The 20,525-nt window shown below is 36.0% G+C and overlaps 1 protein-coding gene across 3 annotated transcripts in view; it reads right to left on the reverse strand.

The window, feature by feature from the left end:
• The window catches only part of LOC120636202 (polyhomeotic-proximal chromatin protein-like), a 55,987-nt gene that overhangs the window by 3,087 nt on the left and 32,375 nt on the right, over positions 1-20,525 (reverse strand). For all 3 annotated transcript variants that reach the window (XM_039907561.1, XM_039907558.1, XM_039907560.1), the window contains 12 exons: positions 16,416-16,530; positions 15,742-15,832; positions 14,461-14,570; positions 13,617-13,724; positions 12,540-12,629; positions 7,507-7,677; positions 7,041-7,152; positions 6,600-6,763; positions 3,576-3,714; positions 2,114-2,205; positions 1,207-1,288; positions 462-646 (listed from right to left, as the gene is read on the reverse strand). In XM_039907561.1, the coding sequence (XP_039763495.1) occupies positions 462-646; positions 1,207-1,288; positions 2,114-2,205; positions 3,576-3,714; positions 6,600-6,763; positions 7,041-7,152; positions 7,507-7,677; positions 12,540-12,629; positions 13,617-13,724; positions 14,461-14,570; positions 15,742-15,832; positions 16,416-16,530 (1,459 nt within the window). The remainder of the gene's footprint in view (positions 1-461; positions 647-1,206; positions 1,289-2,113; positions 2,206-3,575; positions 3,715-6,599; positions 6,764-7,040; positions 7,153-7,506; positions 7,678-12,539; positions 12,630-13,616; positions 13,725-14,460; positions 14,571-15,741; positions 15,833-16,415; positions 16,531-20,525) is intronic.

Consider the following 20,525-nt stretch of genomic DNA (forward strand, 5'->3'; position numbering starts at 1 on the left):
TGGGATTTAGAGACTGATGTGACGAGTTAGAACACCACCAATTTCCTAACTCCAGGCTGTTACTGAAACTTGTTTAGCAGATAAATACAAAGCGTAGCAATTTTTGCCCGGCCCGGTATTCGAACTCAGTACCTGATGATCCGTAGTTATGCTAACCACTAGACCAACAGTGAAGACACGGTTACAGGTGGCTCCTTCATATAGTAGAGATTTCTAATTTAAAAGTTTTAAATGACAATGTGAGATGGTGATAACAAAAAAAAATAACCGGCTCAGTTTGTGTGTGGACTTCTTCTTAGACCAGGGCGCGTTTGGAACCCTCGTAGCTTTGGTTTAGAGTTGACGAATTTAGTTGTCGCCATCAACTCACTTAAATATTTTACATGTGATTTACGCATCAAAAGTGCCACCTATGTGCCTATTTGAATAAAGAAATATTTGACTTTGACTTAATAACTCACAGTCCATTTGTGGGCGTTAGGTATCTTTGCTTGTGCGGCCGCTTCAGCCGCGGCAGTATCTGCGGCTTCCGTATTCGACGGAGGTTCCGGCTTCGAGTTCGCGTGCTGACTCGTCGGCTCATTCGCCTCGTTGCTTGAGCTTATGCGTGGTAAACTCGAACCACTATCCAGCATTTGCTTCTTGCCTGAAAGGAGAACCTGTGTTTATTACTTGGGTACTAGTCTAGAATTTATTCGTTATCCCTAATAGCCTATAATTGTCCACTGCTGGACTAGAAGCCTCTTCCAACTGGAGGCTTTGCCCATAATCATCACGCTGGGCAGACGGGTCGATGATCGCAGTAGATGGTAGTGGTACCATAAAGAACGCTGCTACCTGTTCTCTTTTAATTCACTTAGCAGCCGACATTAAAAGACGAGGAGTGGTGACAACTGTATTCTGATCTGCGGTTACCATACGGTAGTATTCAAACGAAAGAATGCTTGTTATGGGTTTATTATTTTCGAATATGGCTTACCAAAATACTAAGTGATCAAATGTAATGTTGCGACTACAAATTTTGAAAACGGACGGACTATTTACTAACAAATAAAACTCAAGGATCAACGAATATTTATATTCTAGTGATCGTAACCTCATATCGCTTTAGATATAAACAGTAGCACGGGGATATTGAGACGCATCATGCAACACTTTATTTATGTATCACTCACTTCATAATTGTTAAGTATAGATATAACTTACGTGGCGGTTCGTCTGGTGAAGGGAGTTTATTCTCTTTGTCTTGATCTTTATCTGTACCCCATTCGCGAAGCGGTCTGTTAACCTGCAGATTATAATTATCTGTTTTAGTGACGCAAAAAAAAAAACTCAGGGCCCTAGGGCAGTTGCGCCAACATGTCCTAGGGCTTACTCTCGTGCGTACGTCCCACATTAATTTATGAATACAATAATTTCTACCTCCATCATCGTTATATGGCAAATGCAGAAGGCTGACTCAATGTGTATGCCCAACGTGGTTTATTTGAAAGGTCCTTATATAGTAAAAAAAAAAAAAACTAATATCACTATCAACTCCTACTCTATCCTTCACGAAGGGACTATGCAAGATCCAACCGGAGCCGAGCTCGTAAGACAGCTTTTATAAAAATATATCCTACAGTACCGCGGTCGTCATCCAAGTCATAATCATCATAATTATCAACCAACTACCGGCCTACTACATGACAACGGTTTCGTCTCAGAATGTTAATGGTTTAGGTCATAGTCCAAGACGCTGGCCAAGTGCGGTTTGACAGACTTCATAAGATTTTAAAACTCTCAGGCATGCAGGCTTCTTAAAAGTGCTTTTCCTACACCGTTAGTCATTAATTTTCTGATTGATCAAAATAAAAAAGCATATAACTCCGAAAAGTTAGACCTAACTTTTCTTTGTCAGCGATCGAACTCGGCCTCCCGGAATCACTCACCGCTCGATTTTTATTTATGATGAAACGACTCAGACGATAACGGTCGTATGGAATTTTTAAGAATTTTAAATTCACGCGCAGGTATATCGCGAATAAAAGCGTTTTAATTATAGTATTCAAATGCCACAGAGAATCAGGGGCCTGAACATCTCAACTAAAGTATGTATGTATGAGATACTTACAGCAAATGGTTCACCAGCCTCTTGAATCACGTAGCCTTCTATGACATGCGTTAGTATATTCGGCTTCACCATCGCCTTTGGTAAGCCCTTATCTGTCGCAGGAATAAAAACTTGACAGGAAAAGTAAAACATAAATAGATAAAAAAATATATATATTTTAGATTACACAGAGTGCGTGTGCCCTCCAAGTCCGTCGCGTGTACATCACGCGTGCGTTGCGTGTGCATCACGTTTAGTGGAAGCACCAGTTGTAACGTACGAAGATGTAAAAAGACGCATACCGCCGCATCCGCCGACGGAACAAAACGCAAACTTGAAGTCAAACCGCCAGCCGATTTTTTTTCTTGTTTTAATATTGTCAAAATGGAGTGCGGATAATGTCATCCTCATCCTTTAAAGTATCATTGCTGGGCACAGGCCTCCTCTGTCATATGAGTTGGGGAAAAAGTTTCTTCGCATTTTCTAAGAAAATTCAACACATTTTTTTAATATAGTTTATTTACATTTAACTAGAGAATATATGTACCATTTTGTTTGATAACTTTTTGTCATCTTTTAGGTAGGGACATAATCCCATTTCTATAGGAATTTTGGGGCATCTGATTAAAAATCCGCGACAAGTAGCTTTGGCAGTCAACTCGTGATGTTAAGCTGACACTGCCTGAAGAATTCTGAAGAGACCGAAACAGGTGAAAATCTGAAGGTGCAGGTGGTCAGGACTATACGGCTGATGCATTAACACCTCCCAGCCAAACTTTCTTAATTTTTGCTGAGCGGCTAATGATGTGTGAGACGCTAGACACATTATCATGATGAAGAAGTCACACTCCTTTCTGTTGATTAATTCCGGCCGCTTTCTCTCAACTTCTTGCTTTAATCTCATCAGTTGTTCGCAGTAGAGTTTAGAATAGATGGTCCTGCCTGGTGGTAACAGCTCATACTGAATAATGCCCTTCCAATCCCACCACACACACAGCATCATCTTGTTGCGAGTTAACCCGGGTTTCGCCACAGTCTGTGAAGCCTGACCGGCCGTTGACCACGACCTCTCATCATCAGTTATCAGCTTCTTCAAAAATGGTTCGGTTTCATTACGTCGTAATAAAGAATCACAAATGAGTACACGGTTCATTAGGTTTCTTTCAGTGAGCTCGTGAGGTACCAGTTTTTTTTCAAATGCGCCACTGTTTTGTGTTCTTCAGCTACGTTGTAACTGGGCGACCAGAGCGAGGTGCATCTTTGACATCCAAATTTCTGGATTGAAAACGCTTAAACCAAAACCAGCCAGATACAAACGGTATAGACAAAGAGATTTTCATACATAGTTCTTACATACTATAATGCGAAAAGACTTTTTCCCCAACCTATTATGAGACTGGGGGATAAAGCTTAGAGCCACCACGCAGATCCAACGTGGTTTCGCGGTGCACCAGCTTACATTAATATATTTCTTTAGTCTTACCATGCACAGCTTGCTGGCTCATATGGCGGGACGATGTTTGCGAGGGTTTGAAGAGCATAGGCGCAGTCTGAGACACAGACGTGTTAACCGACGATGTAATAGTTGACGCCGAAGTCGAACACGCAACCGTTGTCACTACCTAATGGAATTTGAATAGTTTTATTTATTTATACTCTTTATTTCTACAACACTCAGAAAAAAAAAAAAAAACAAACACATAAAGAATGAAGCAGGATACAAAAGGCGGCCTTGTCGCTAAGTAGCGATCTCTGCCAGGCAACCTTAGGACTAGGAAAACGAAAAAGAAAATCGAATAGGTGGGGTACACTATTTAGAACATACATACGAATAACTACATACTAATACATAAGCCAGACTACACAAATACAACAATACTATTGATACATATAAAAAATAAATATACCAATACATATTTTAACATACCATAAATACTTAAATATGAGTTAGAGTAGATAAATAAATAATAATAGTCGTCTTTATTGAGCGAGATAATGAGCTTTAAAAGCATTTTTAAATATGCCCAGTGACTTCGACTGACTTATGTTCAATCGGAGTGCATTCCACAATTCGTAGTTTTGACAGTGAACGAATGCTTGTAAAATTTCTTTTTGTGGAACGGCATGCTCAAAGTCAGCGTACGACTCGATCTAAGTTCGGATTGCACTCCAAGAAATTTAAACTTCTCCTTAAGATAAGGAGTCTTAGGATTATTTAACACACAGTACAGAAGTAAAAGAATATGAAGATCCCGGCGACGGCGCATAGGGAGCCACTTAAGCTTCTGACGAAATTCAGATACATTTGCGTAAGCCAAATATGAACCGAATAGCCAGATTTTGAAGACGCTCAAGTTTGTAAGATAGTCCTCGGACAAATTAAGATAGCTTGAGTCCGCATAGTCGAGAATAGAGAGAAAAAGAGAATCTGCTAAAATAACTTTAGTCGGAATTGGAAGAATGGATCGCAGACGACACAGCGACCTAAAAGTACCAAAAGTCCTTCTACACAAATCCCTGAATTGCACGGACCACGATAACTCTTTATCAAGACGCAAGCCAAGGTCCTTTACAGAGGCACAAAACGGAATTGTGACACGATTATAATCAATAATAGGTAGATTTCCCCAATCATCCCTTGAACAGGGCTGCTAATAATAATAGCCTAAGATTTAGCGGGATTAACCTTGAGTTGCGAGACTTGAGAGAGACTTGAGAGAGTTGAGAGACTGCCTGCTCCACTCAAAAATTTCATTAAGATCAGTGTTAATAGCAGCCGCAGTAGAACAAAGGTTATCAAGGGTTGAATGGGCGATATATTTGGATGTCATCTGCATACATGTGATATAGAGAAGAGATACGTTGGGAAATTTAATTAATAAAAATAGCAAAGGTAGATACCCCGGCCGCAACATCACACAAGGATGAATAGGTCTCCTCAATCCGAATGCATTGCCGACGACCAAACAGGTAACTCCGAAACCAATCTATCACCGATGGAGATATGTTAATGGAGCGCAAGATACTCAACAAGATATCATAATCAATTGTGTTAAAAGTATTACTGAAGTCTAGCAGTAGCAGTACTGTGAGTTTCTTATTATACATCGCCCATCGAATATCATCAATGATTTTTACTAGCGCTGTAACTGTACTATGACCATCACGAAAACCGGATTGCAAGGACTGGAGAACAAAGTTTTCATATAAAGTTTTTTTTAAAGATTGAATTGTTCGTAAATTAGCTTCTCAAGGACTTTGGAAAGGAACGGTTAAAAAAAATGGGACGGAAATCAGACAAAGAAACAGGATTAGCCTTATTAAGTAGAGGAGTGACTTGAGCATTCTTCCAAGCTTCAGGAAATTTGCTAGTCAAGATGGAATAGTTCAGGATATGGGTAAGAAAAGGGGAAACAACATCAAGGACGGGAATGATCATATTACGGCTGACGATATCAGTACCGACAGCACTCGAGGCGATGGACAATATGCTCTTCTTAACACCACATTCAGTGAAAGTCTTGAAGGTAAAAGGTAAAAAGTTTGGAGTTGAGGGCGAAGAAAGAATACGGAGAGTACGCTCCTTATCGACACTATCAATCGTATCAGAAGGAGAGAAATGTTTATTCAGGAGTTCAATATCAACGTTGATAGAAGTATTATTTTCGAACTGCCTCAAGTGACTCAAGAAATTTCCGAGTCTAAGCGGTATCGCCGTTTTCGACTGACGTTTGAATGTGGCGTCGTTGGATATCTCGACACAATGTATTACAGCGATTTCGTGCTTTACTTTATTCGGTTAGCATCGGAATCATTAATACCAATTTATAGTTATATGATCTTCGTATATAAATACGATTACAACATGTATATCATTGTTTAATATTCTTTTATTGTTTCTCGCAATAAACGCCTGTTTCTATCCGATACTTTACTTGTGGTGTATTTGTAAGCACGTGTTTATCAAATACCGGGTCCTAGTTCTCAGGAGTGTGAGTTCAAAACGCATAATTGCAAAGTGTCTAGGACGCCACACATGTCGCCTATTATGCAATCTTTAACAACTCCTTCTAACCAATACTGGATGTATGGTGTATACCGCAAAGTAACGCCTGCTTCGTTTTATTATCTATGTTAGAACGTTCCGCTCTAATGCCTGATCATACTCAGAAATTTTACTTTACTTCGCAAAACCGACAAGTGTACTTAAAATGTCTTTTAGACATTCATTTCAAACTACCGCAGGTTTGGCGAGCGCAGTGGACCCTGGCGGGGGCAAAATTTTTCTCTCGTCTAGTCTGGTCTTTTTTTTTAGCGCTATGATACCATACGGCCGTGGGTTTTATATAACCGTCATACCAGGTTAACCGGCTAGCATCTTAGACTGCATCATCAATTTCCATCAGTTCAGATTGTAGTCAATGGTTAACTTTTAGTGGAATAAAAATAACGCCTGTTTCTATCTAATTATATACGTGAGTCATGAGGTTTGAACATGAGGACATACCTGTGGAGCCCCAGGCGTAGTTTGTTGCGCACTGCTGGGAACAGGCGTGCTGCTCTTCGGAACCGTGGACGCGACCGAAGTAGCTACGGGATCGGTTGCGGCGGAATTTGAGGTGTCCATCTTAGTTGGGCTCTGTTTGGTTGTTTCTGTGGGTGTGCTGGGCCCTGAAAATAGGGAATCTTTAAGTTATAGACCAGTAACTAGTCCTAAAGTTAAGCGATTTACTTTTATTTCCATTTCGTAATCGACCGATTATTATTTGAAGATCCACAACGTGTATTCATTTGAGTCAAAGATATGGCAGAAGTAGAAACACCGTTCTCGAGTTCTGATATAATAATTACTATTACATGTGTAACTGTGCAATGTGAAATCTGTCAATAAATATTGATGTTAATTATTATATTTACTTTACCAATAGTTCGGATCGATCGGAGTTACCTGTAGATGTAGTGGTGGAGACGGCCGTGGAGTCGGCAGGGGGGGAACGAGCGGGGGACGCAGGTAACTGTGCGGCCGACGACGGCGTTGTCAGTTGTTGCACTAATGCCGACTGGGAACAACAATATTCATTATAACGGACTTGAACTACAATAAAATATTAGGAGTTATTCTCATTTAGATAGGCTCTTTTAAATATGTTATTGTAGGCTGCGACAATTCTATATAAATGTGTGAGTCGAGAGTCAACACTTTCTTTACTCAATCAAATATGGACATTTGATGTGCGGGTCACACAATGTTAATTGTATCAGACTTAAGTTCCCTGCAAGACGTTCGCGCATGTACCAAGTACTAAACACTGTATCTGCGCAAACACAGGTACACGATACAATAAAAAAACTATGGAATTGCAACGTCGCGTACTATATACCGGTACTATATACCTGTTCGGTAGATATCTTACCGTTTGCGATATCCGTTGCCCTTTATCGTCACTCTCTTTGGTTTGTTGCGTAACGATTGTGGTTTGCTGTTGGAGCGGCAAAACTGCCCCTTGGACCGGCGACGCGATCAGACCCACCGTGCTCTGAGCCTGAAGAGTCAGGTGCCCCGAACCCAAGTTACTCGCCGTTACCTGATCAATACAGTAAGCATACAATAACATTGAACAAAATAATATGTAAGCTAAGCGGATACTACTTTACAACATCTTCGTAAATAAACGACTGTCCAGGGAAAATAATCGTGGTGATGTGACAGTTATATACGAACCATCTTTTCAATGCTTTTTAATGTTAATTATGTTTTACAAATATAAAATAAACAAGTTCGATAAAATAATATAAAAGCAAACCAAATAAAAGAATATTCTTTATATGTTGTTTGTATTTTATTTTAATCCTCAACAATTTGATAATATTTTTCTCTGAAAAGTAATAAAAGCATTTGTTTACATTATAAGACAGGTAAGAAAAAATTGCGTACATAAAGATGGCTATCATAATGCTTATTTTTATTTATTAAAAAAAATGCGTTTCATGTTGCATCAGAAGGACATATAAGAAGGGCGTTGCAAACTACAGTTGACAAGTTCGGCCGAGTAGAAGTTGTAGTTAACTGTGCAGGTGTTGCTACTGCCGCTAGGACATATGATAATTTTATCGTGTAGCAATTAATGAGTGTTCTTTTTCGCACTACAACCCTGCACACCGCGCCCAACTCATGCCTTAAATTAATCTAAAATCAACAAGTTACCACGATTATGCTCCCTGGATAAACGTATCTTTATTAGAAGCTCCTAAAGACGGCGCCTTTAAGCCAAAATTGTTTAAAGCTTTGTAGAGATTGGCCTACGAAATAGGGCTTTAAGGATATATCGTTTATCGATCGTTTTATAAAGCCTAAATACCTTTTTAAATTGTACTAAGCCTTACATATTAGAAGGTTTGTGACCATATCCATAGTCCGGATTACAATCATATATAACTTTAAAAATGCTTATTTTAAGATAGAAATAGGCATTTCTTTAAGTTATTGGTAAAATATTGCTTTATTAAAATTGAAATGAACCATTAAAATTATTTTAAAATTAACTAAAATTAAAATTATATTAAAATTAACCAATGTATGGGTAAATTATATACCCTTTCATTGGTTTAATAGTTAGTACTATGATTAATAGTTTCAATGAAAACTGTACTTAATACAGCTGGCCGTTTTTAGTCCTGACTTCCTTGACTCGTAGAAAGTATTTACAGAGTACTCCAAAGACCTTCGCTCGCTTATCATAACTCACTAACTCAAGTGTTGTCAACCAATCTTGGTATCACCTTTCATTACACATTACTTGTATTATTTTTTTACCCGAAAATAATACGAAACTTTAAGCGAGTGCACCTGCCAAAATTATAATCCTAAATTAGACGTAGCATAGTAGTTGACCATTTTCACAAGAAGTTTTTATAACAACTTATTTTGTAATAAAAACATTGAAAGCCATTATTATATCTTAAAGACCGTATCGTAAAATCATTCTCCGTCCAGTATTTAGTAAATATAAATTTGCAATAAAATTAACAGTAGACAAAAAAACTACTTGAAAAGTAATGCATAATTCCATTAAATTATTTAAAATTAACTGAAATGCGAAAGCTGAATGTCATATATTTGAAAAATTCAAGAAAAAGACATTTAATAGAAGCACATCAATGTAAAAATTCAAAGAAGTAAAAAGTAAACACATTTTGAATGAATTTTATTGAGTTACTTTAGAGGAAAAAGTCTTAAATGATATAAAATGTAAGTTAACAAAACATAACTAATAATGAAAGTATACAAAGCTTTCATGCATATACTTACCAGAACTCTATCGACGAACAATGCATTTATTTAATCTTAATATTAAATAGAAGTTGTGTTTTTTTCTGTCAAGAAATTCTATCAGAATTGATGACTTCTTCTAATTACAGACTTAGTATGCAAATGCTGCCCAAATACTGTTGTACAAAATCTGATATCGCATTAAAATTGAATGTTCTGAAGGTAGGGCTGTTGTTTTACGATATTGTTTTCATCATCATTCAATATTTATCTGTCTATTTAGTTTAGGGTAGAGATTTGTGTGTAACGGAATCGGAACCTATGTAATAAATCTCAATATTATTAATGCGATAATCAAAAACTTTAAATTTTATAGATACCTAAATTAAGTATTCGATATAAAAGTGCAATTCGATACCTTAAGTCGTTTCTAAGGAAATGGTGCTTTGCCAAACGTACGGACACAGATGCTAGAATGTCAATGTTCTAAATATGTACTGGGAAGACCTTAAAACTATAGGTTATTTTTCGGAAAACGATAATTATAGGTTGTAACATTGAGTATATTAAAAAAGAGTAAGATTCAGAGAGCAATTGAAAAAACGCTACTTACATTGATCTAAATTATGAAGTATCATTAATAAGTTTAAAAATTGCTAACTATTGAAAATAATATGCTTACATAAAAAGTAATACCCATAACTAAAAAGCAAATCATGTCACGCGATATCCACCACGAACGAAGTTAGTTTCAGGTCTGGTAGGTTCACCCCCCAACTTGGCACGGAATCATACCTACAGCGATTAAACTGCTTAAGCAGTAGCGATTTGCTATTTAAATGGTGCAATCAGGGATTCTCGTGAGTCAAACTTAACCCATCAAACTCGACTAAAGTTTAGGATAGTTTTTTTTTTCAATTCAATACAGGTTAAATCCTTGACTGAAATTTCCGCTGGTAGCGGATTAATCTCGGATTATACTAATCGGTTTCTACGTGGCATAGTACTGGAACGCTTAAACGCTTGGCAGCATGTCTTAGTCGGTAGAGTGGTAAACAGTGGACCACAGAAAACTCAGAACTTATACATTCCTGAATTGCGTATGCCGTCGAACGAACCCGGACTTATAAAAGAGTACGCTCACGACTCATTCAGATGACTCCCTACTGATCAGAGATGAATACTTTTTAACTACTGTGCCAGAGAGGTCGAAAGCTCTGTAAGCGATAGCTTCCTTTGAGGTGGACACTGCGCATGATACCTACATTCCTAAACTAAATAACTAACCACGACACACAAAAAGGTATAAAATGAACCGTAATGACATGCCATACGGATTAAATAACATAAAAAGAAAAACTCTAGCTAAACTACCTCGTGGTGCAAAATCGCCGGGGAGAGTTGCAAGAGGGCCGACGACAGCAGCGAGGCGCCATCGATCGTCAGCCCCGACTGCCAATCGTACCGAATCATAACATTGTGTTGTACGTTTTTGACCCATTGACCCATTGTACGTTTTCATACCAATATTAGAACATTTCCGATATAAATAAATTTTCAATTTGAATCAAATACCATTAATTCACGTTTATTATAAGGAAGTAGAAGACCGAGACCGGGTAGCTGCGTCCTCTATGCTACTAATAACATCTAATACGATCAACCAGTCTGCCCAGCGTGGTGATCATGTGCAAAACCCTCTCGCTGGGAGGGGCTTTTGGTCCAGCAGTGGACTGTTAGAGGCTATTAATGATTTTGGAATGTTAATGAAAATCTTGCCATAATGTTATACATATAGTTTTATATTACGTCTGATTCCTAACATCTACTGCGATCAACCCGTCTGCCCAGGGTGGTGATCATGTGCAAAACCCTCTCGCTGGGAGGGGCTTTTGGTCCAGCAGTGGACTATTGGAGGTTATTAATAATTTTGATTGTAGTAAGTAATGTTTAATATTACGTCTCATTCTAAAATTTATTTCGTACGCAACGGAAAAGTTTTCTTTGATAAAAGAAAAAAAAACGACGTAAAATCAACCTTATGCCTTGTGTGTTTATGCGCTCGCAGATACCCTTACCAGAAAGATTTGTAAGTTATATGTTCTTGGATTTGTAAGTAACTCAAGGTTTTAAAATTTTGCTTCGGTTTTGAAATAGTCCAGTTAACTCGACTATTGTGAACGAATGAACTGATGCTTATGATGTGATTGTTAAGTAAATTAAATTAATTAGTACTATTTGTAGAAAATTACGAACGAATTAACTATTCAATCGGAATTTGAACTTGTATTTTTTTATTATTGCTTTATAATATGATTACTTAACCATGACACGTTTATAAGTCATTGGTTTTCTTTGTATATCTTCTAAACCTCCCAGGGTTCTAGATGTCGGACACTCGCCATATTGTTAAAAATGTAATCTAAATATAGAAGGTAAATAATATCATAATATAAATAACGCTGGCACGCATATTATATAATTCAAATAGGTTTTATACCTTCCTCAAAATTATCTTCACTATATTAGTAGTATATTCATGCAATGCAATAATTATAAAGGCCTGGTGGTAAAATATATAACATATTAATAATATAACTGAAAAGTTGGTTTATTTGTTTGAACGAATCTCTTGAAAAATAGACTATTCCTTCAGGAAAGTTATGGGCTATTTATTCAATCAAGCTATGACTCTTAGCAGTGGATCTAACGAAATAAAAGAGGGAGGGTGCGACGCGACGCGGTGGGTCGGATTTCATATGGAAAAAATTACATGTAATGTTGTATGCGAAATAAGTCGCGGAGAACCGCTAAGATATAAGATATATATAAATACGCGATACTTTCATAATTTTGTGTTTGCATCTAAGCACTACGAATAAAGTTTCAGTCAGATCAGTATAGTAACATTTATATTGTTAAGAAGGGTTTAATATTATACTTTATTAATTTTCCCTCTTCCTCTATGCTATCTATATACATTCGAGACCAACATCAAAAGAACCATCTTGAGACTTTATTGGTTAAGTAAACAAAAGAGTTTCATTCCTTAAAAAACGTAATATGTTTAAATGTGTCTCATTAAACGAATATAAAATTTATAAGGGATACTTAGGGTTCAATATTGCATTCCTATTTTTAAATCACTTGAAAAATATTATCTTAAAACAAACTTACTGTTTGCATCGACGAAGAATGATTCATGGAGGCTGGCTGTTGTACCGCCATGCTCACTGATGTCTGGACAAGTCCGCTTCCAACTAGGTTCTGGAAAAGAAATATAATCTTTAATCTACTGTTTGTTAGGCTGGGCTTTTAAGCATATATAATATGCATGCCGAAAGATGCACCTAGATATGTTTTGGAAATTATTAAACACTATTGCGTTCTTCGTCTGCGATAATAACGGTTTTTTATACTGAGGCAAGGGATAAAAAGTAGCTTATGTTTCTTTTAGTTCTTTCAACTAATTCTATGCCTAAAATCAACTTAATTGGTTGCTTAGTTAGGGCGTTAAGCAAGGTAAAACAAACAAACCGACACTCTTTCGCATTTTTAATATTAGTAAGGATTACCGTAATACTTTTTTTTTTATTGCATTTAGGTGCACAGACTTTTAGATAGATACGATAGTTTTAATTTCGACGAAATTTGCTCTGATAAAGAGTAATAAAAATAAACGTGTGTGTACTTATGTATACGAGTTAGAAGTTACACTCCTTTGACGTAACAAGATTTAAAATTAAATCCTTTTAAAAAAATTCATCTTACGCCTTATTCAACGTTTGTAGATAAAGGTATTTAATACATTGAAAGTTTTATTATGACGCACTATCATTTAGTTAGTTTAAAAAAAGGTTATTTAAACATCACACAAAATATATTTCTATATAATTAAAGAAATGGACATAATAAACATAAACAAATTTGGAATACCAATAGACTCATTATCGGACAACCAACATTAAAAATTGAGATTTATATACAATTGAATCAATTGAATCACCGGAATACGCCCACAGACTTTGACAATTGAAAGTGTACACTGTCAAACCTTATAGCTAACTTCAGAGTGTCGGTTATTTGTGACGGTGCGCGCGCGCATCGTAAAAATTTACTCTCATCGTTTTTCCCTAACGCGCCAGAAGAAGTATAACCTCAGAAAAAAGCATCGCCGCATGTACTGTTCCTGATACTGATAGCAGATCACGTCACGCTCTTGAATAACAAAATGGATTAAAAAAAGAGGGTTACCTGCGGCTGCTGTTGTAGCGTATGCACTTGCGTGAGAGATGCACTTTGAGGTTGCTGGCTGGTGGTGATGAGGCCACCCAGAGTCCCCGCTTGCGCCATACCACCCAGCTGTAAAGAAAATCATCCTAATTAATTAACGTACCTTGCGGAGCCAGAGTATACCATATTGCATTCAAGTCAGTAGTTTGCGCGTGATGCGCGAACAGAAAGACAGTTAAAAAAAAGCTTTTGTGTTCTATACCATTATTATAGCTGCCCGTTAAAAAAAAAAAAATCTTACTTAATCTTACAGTTATATAATAAGTATAGTTTGTATGTCAAAAGCTCGTCATTCACTACTGGACATGCCTAAGAGAGCCGTGAGCCTTATCATCACTGTTATATGATAATAGCCGTGTTATTCAGTGAGACGTTAAAGTTTCTTTTTTGAATCACTTATTATTTATACCACCGTAGCATTATTTCTTAAATATAGTTCAACGGGCAAAATCTCACTACATGCTTTCGTGTTATTCGGGTAGTCGGAGTCTGCCCATGACATCCAACTTGACATCTCGTACCTACGCAATCCCGTCATGACCACAATCATGCAACTGGGTCAAAATATCGACAATTCAAAAAATATTATCGTGGTATGTACCCGTTGAACTATATTAAAGAAATGTTGAAAAACCACGAAAATCTTAGTTTGAAATCTTTAATCACCGTAGCATTAGTTTATGGATTATACATTTGAATAAAACTCTTAACATCTATCGCGTCCTCACACTACAATATATTGTTTGTACACATTTGTGCATCAAGGGTCATTCTCCTTAAAAAGTTAAGCATTTTATTTCCTTACCGGATGTATTTGCTGCACCATTGATATGGTCTGAGGCATTCCAGTCATGGGGAGCGTTTGCGACACGGAACCAACGGGCAGAGTTCCCGACTGCATGCCCAATGTAAGTCCTAAATAACGTATAAGCATATTAATATAAATTGTCCTGGAATTATATATAATATATTAGGTGACATTTTACACAGCCTGAAAGATTCTAACCGATGGCTACCTTTTCTCCTGATCTGCATATCAAACTAGCGATGAGTTTATAACTGCCGCTGTCAAATTAAGCTTTATGTAAAATAATGACCAAATGGTAACTCATTGCAATGTTACTGACAGCAGAAGTTGCAGATATATGCCGAAGTTGACCGATCATAAAATTAGTCTTAACAGCCTAGTCACACGAAATTCAATGCGCAGTCTTGAATTGTCTATCCAGTCTAAATCATTGAATAATTTAGATTGTCTATGCTAAATGCAATAACTTTCGTATGAGTAAAAGCAGCAAAAATAATAGCACCATATAAGCCGATGAGTGTGAGCGAGACCAAGTGAACTTTGTACAAATCGTAATATCTCGGTGCATACAGCAAATATAATGTTATTCTAGTGGCTGGTTGCTACTACAGAGTCTACTTGTCAGGGTAACGTTGGGCTTGTATACACGTTAAAACAAAAGTCAAAACATTGTGTTTATTTCCTCAAGTATGAAGTATGTTATGAATTGCATTTCGGAATAGTGGTGCAAATTTATAGGAGATATTTTTTTGTAACTAAAGCGCGGCTTTGCGGCTCCTATGGAAGTACCGCCACTGACCGGACATATCAATATATGGTTTAGATGTATCTTCTCAATAGACAGACGTAAATATATATAAAATAAAATCCTTATTATACAATTGATGAGTTTCTTAATAACAAGGTTGCTTGGAAGCATCCGGCTCCGCTTTCATCTCTCACAAGATAGAAAAATGGATGTTAAAATGTAAAATGTAAATTATTGATGTTGGAAAAGAACAACTGCTGAGTTTCTTGCCGGCTTCTTCTCGGTAGAATCTGCCTTCTGAACCGGTGGTAGAGTCACTACACACGGACAGACTTGACGTTTCAAAAGTGCTTATATTAGGCCTACTTGAAATAAATGAATTTTGAATTTTGAATTTTTTTGAATTTAAAAATCATCATAGAGACATCATAGAACAATTACATAATTATTCAGATAATTTAGAAGATAGGTTTACCCTCGTTAATAATCGGTCACTTTCTAGCCTTGGGGAAGAATGTACTAATAATTACCTTGTTGATAATGTTGAACCATTTGTTGAGTTTGTTGCTGTTGGTGAAGTAACTGTTGTTGCTGGTGCTGCTGTTGTTGTTGTTGTTGTTGCTGTAAATTAAAATAGATTATTTAGAATACATGAAAAGCGATACAAATATATAACACTAAGATTTGTCTAGCGCATTAGTACTTTTTCGTATTGATGCCAAATGCCAAAGGAGTATAAATTTTACTCTAGTCCATGCAATCACGTTTTCTCTAAAATACATTTTTTCACATATCTCTCTTAATGCCTTACTAGTTAAGAGTTAACCTAAGGTTAAGTACTTCATTAAATTCATTTGGGTTTGTAATGTTGCACTGAAATCCATTACAATATGAGTTGTAATGTGATTTGAACTAAGAAACATCTGGCATACAAACATTATTTCTTTTTATATAATAAGTAAGTCGTTTTGGAATTATAAGCGAATATTCTTCAACGCGCTGACGACGTTTTCAATCTTATGAGGTTTCGCGTTAAAGAATACAACTTGTTCAATATTAAACAATCTGATAAGTTTCTTATTGCTATCTTGATGGGGATAGTTAATTTAATCGCTACATACGAAAAAAGCATTTAATTTTCATAATGCGTCAAAAGCAGTATTACTTGAATAGTTAATAAAATAGGATTTTGATTAGTGGTTACCTGCATGGCTTGCTGCTGAAGAAGGTTTTGTTGTTGCATATTTTTGTTAAGTGGCTGCTTGTCGGATAGGTTTGACACAGGCGCCATCTGCGGGGTCGTGGTCATTACCAGCAACCTATTCAAAAAGAGGAATGTAGTCCGGAATGTATGCGTTGTAGTAACAAAATAAAATACAAACACATTCGTAGAGCGACCACCACGATTTTCATTTGACAATTTCAAGTGCGCGTTAACATCTTCACGCCGAATCAACAATGGAGAATATCAGAAACTTTATAGGAGTTTAAAGTTTCAGGTGCACTATAAAAATGTTAACGAAATTAGTAATATTAATCTCCTCAAGCATCAAGCAAATAAATATTTAAGTTATTTTAATAGATTCAAGTTTGGTTGATGGGGCGTGGCGACGTAATTGCAAGTTATTTGATAAGTTCCGAGGGGGCGGAGCCAATATTGAGGAGTTTTAAGCAGTTCATCTTTGTTACCTGAGTATGCTCACCTACCTTCCTCAATTTTAAACAGCAAAGTAAACCTGCCTTCTCTAATATATATACAGCCGAGATGGGTTCAGTTAGATTAGTTCAGAGTTTATTTTGTAAGAAACCATCGCTCATAAACAAAGCAATACCTCACAGGGCTGGCAAGGAATATATACGACATAGTGCCGTTCTGTGTCCTGTGCTGTCCTGTTATTACACCAGCCACCACGCCCTTCAGAGCGCAACACGGCAGAAAAAGCATGGCGGTAGTTCCTCGGATGAGCTCTGTTGAAGCACTACTACATCTTAGCTTAAAGTTATAGTTTTTAGGCGGAGTGACCAAGTATTTCTGGTCGCTTTATTAACTTTGCTCTTAACTAGTTCCCTGTACGTAGCATTTCTAAAATGTTATCAAGTCTCCTTAAAAATGTCTCGGTCATTCCCCCTCGGGCAATTCTGGTTTTCTTTTTCCTTCGCATTAACATGCAATTTTGTGTAGTATACATTAATTTTGATAACTAACTAATTTCTTAAATAGAAAATAAATTTCCCATTTAAATGAGTGACCGACTAGGAGGCCCGTAAAATAATTATATATCTTGAAATATTTACACTTCAATCAATCGTCTCAAAATCTTCACACGGGTCTTAAAAGTATTTAGATATCAAGGGAGTTCCCTCCTATAGCCATAGCAATAATAGCAACTTAATAAAAGAGTCTACGCGTGCCACAGAAGTTTCCCAAAACTGGTGTTTGATTCGTTTATCTGACACAAGTTTTAAGGGTTAGGGAAAAAACCACCAAAGGTATTTATTTTTTCTAAACTTCTAATTACTTATAAAACAATATGTTACTTCTAGATGTATCCAATTAGTTGGCCACGACATATTTAGACACCGCTCTAGAGTATTAATGTAAAGAAACCTTAATATCTTTTTAAACCAAAAAAGGGGTATTTTTGTGCCTCTAATAGGCCGGAAGAGATGGTTCTTCAGAATGAGTCGAATATTTATAATAGTTTTATAGTAATAAACATTTTAGATCAAAACCACGATATGAAGATCCTCCAGCAAAAAATAATTTATTCATATAAATACATAAACGATGTCTAATTTGGCACTAGCTTATATACAAAACATGCTTCATACAGTATTTAGGACAAATTTATCTTTTATATTGTCTTATAAATGCTCGGAATTTTTTGTTCTCATGTAATATTTACACTCCAAGTATACTAGGGCCAAATTAGCCAGTGTTAGTTATCAAGATTATAGTTTAAGAAAAACATTCATCAAACATAATCGCACCCACCAAACTGTATGTAGATTTTATGATATTTGTTGTAATTTAAATATTGGTTTATCAAATTTTTTATTTTTATTGTTAGAATGATGAGAAGTTTGGGTGATGCAACGATGGGTTAAGGATACATGAGGTATAGTCTGACCAGCAATACATTTATAATTGAACACCTATACAATGTTAAAATAAATCAATAAACGTTACTTTTAAATAATAACTAGTTAAATTTTCCCATAATGATCCAACCTACAAACTTGATTTTCTTATATTTGACTAGTAGTAACTACTTCCTAAGATCAGCGCGTTCAAGAAGACACGAAACCCTTCAGCTTTATATTTGTATACAGATATATGTAGCTTTATATATATGCGATGATTATAAAAGGAAATATTGCAGGTCAGACAACACCAATTTGAAAAGTTTTCGCAGTGCTTATAATTGAGCTTTAATGAGGTGCTTTCAGTCGAAACAATCAAATCCATATTTTATTCAATTTATATTTTGAATTGAGCTGATGATGAGCAAGCAAAATGACATGGTTTGATGTTTATAAAGCTTTTACGAACCGTGCGTATATCTAAAATCTATATTTTATGTGCCATTTTTATTTAAATATAAAGCGAAATATGCCTTACTGTATTTAAAAAAAAAAAAAATTAAATGGGTTGTATTATTTTGGAAGTGTTCTCCCTTCGCGCTGGAAATCAAGCATATATGTATAACACAATAGCTTGATGCCACTGCGAAGGTTAGCTCAATTTTCTCAAATGGCCCCTTTCTTTCTCTTTACCACAATATATTAAATTATGTGTTAAAAGATCATTAGGCCTTTCGCAAGCAATAACGATCTTCTACTATTAGCTCATAATTATAACCCATTTATGTCGTAATTATATTGAAATTGTTTTCCCTCCACTCTAGAAATCAAACATGTATGTATAACATTAGGCATTGATGCCACTTTGAAATTAAAAGCTCAATTTTTTTACTCTTATTTATTAACTAGTTAATTTTTCTTTTACGAAAATTTTATATAATATGTGTTTTAGTAAAAGATTAGTACTGCTTGCGTAAAGTAAAGATTGTTTCCTTACCCCAGTTGTCAAAGGACTTGAATTTTGTTAGACCTTGTTACAAAATAACATTGATTAGAAAAATAATCTTTTCATACGAGGAAATATAGGAAGATCACCAATATTAAGCAGGGTAAAATAATACGGAAACACACAGATTTCACAGAGAAGGAAAGAGGAAACATGTGAGTAACTCAAATAAAGAGTACAAGGGTAAACTGGGAGATATTAGAGATTAAAAGAAGTTAGATCAACAGCGATCGGAAAGAGAAGAGCAAATAAATGGGAAAATATTTGGGAAAAGGTAAACACTTGTATTAATGAAAAATCCTTATAAACAGCTCTGCATTTCTAACATATTATGTGATTGTTAGATATGCGACTATTGATTGTAACAAATAAGGAGTGCAATTCAGGTTATGCTATAATTTATACTCTTGGAATATATTCGAAAAAGATGTTAGAATTATATAAAATTCGGAATAAAGAACTGCAATTATGGATTTGTGTGGTTGTATTAGGTCCGTAAGGGTAGCAGTTATGCTGATATGAACTTCGCGAAAATCATGAATTAGGTCCTTATATTAAGCTCATTAAAAAGTTTTCCATTAATACAGGTGGCCAGGGATTCACATTTTTATACACAAAGAATGAGGTCTCATCATTTTTATTTCTTGTGCTTTTGAGGTTCCGCACCCAAATTGTTTAAATGGGACCCAAAAATCATAAGAGTAACTAGGTGAAAATAAAACGGAAGTAAAATATAAGTGAAAATAAAAAAAAAATAAAAAAAAAGTAAAATACGGCAAGGCACGGCACCCGTGGCCAGTATCTTTTTTCCATTAGTACACAAACATTAGTTTGAAGTCTCACATCTTTATTCACAAAAAATTATATAAATAAGTATTTCCTTGGAATTATTCTATGCCGTGACGTACTGTGTGGTAACGGCAGATCAGATTACAGTTGTGTACGAGGCGACTAAGAGAATATTACAGAGAAAGAGCAGCAGGGTCCTTTGCTACTGCTATCATGTACTGCAATCCCCAACCCGTCTCTGCTCAACGCAGTAATAGGTAAACCCACCTATCGGGATATGCCCTTCAAAATAGATAGGCATTCTAAAATTCATTTTTTTTTCTTCAGCCTAAAATATATAATTATTAGCATTTTGGTAGGATGGCAAAAGAATTTTTAAATAAAAAAATAATAATATTAGTGGCATAATGTATAAACAAAGTTTTTTATGTTTGT

This window comes from Pararge aegeria, chromosome Z (genome assembly GCF_905163445.1).
Source record: "Pararge aegeria chromosome Z, ilParAegt1.1, whole genome shotgun sequence".
Classification (NCBI taxonomy): domain Eukaryota; kingdom Metazoa; phylum Arthropoda; class Insecta; order Lepidoptera; family Nymphalidae; genus Pararge; species Pararge aegeria.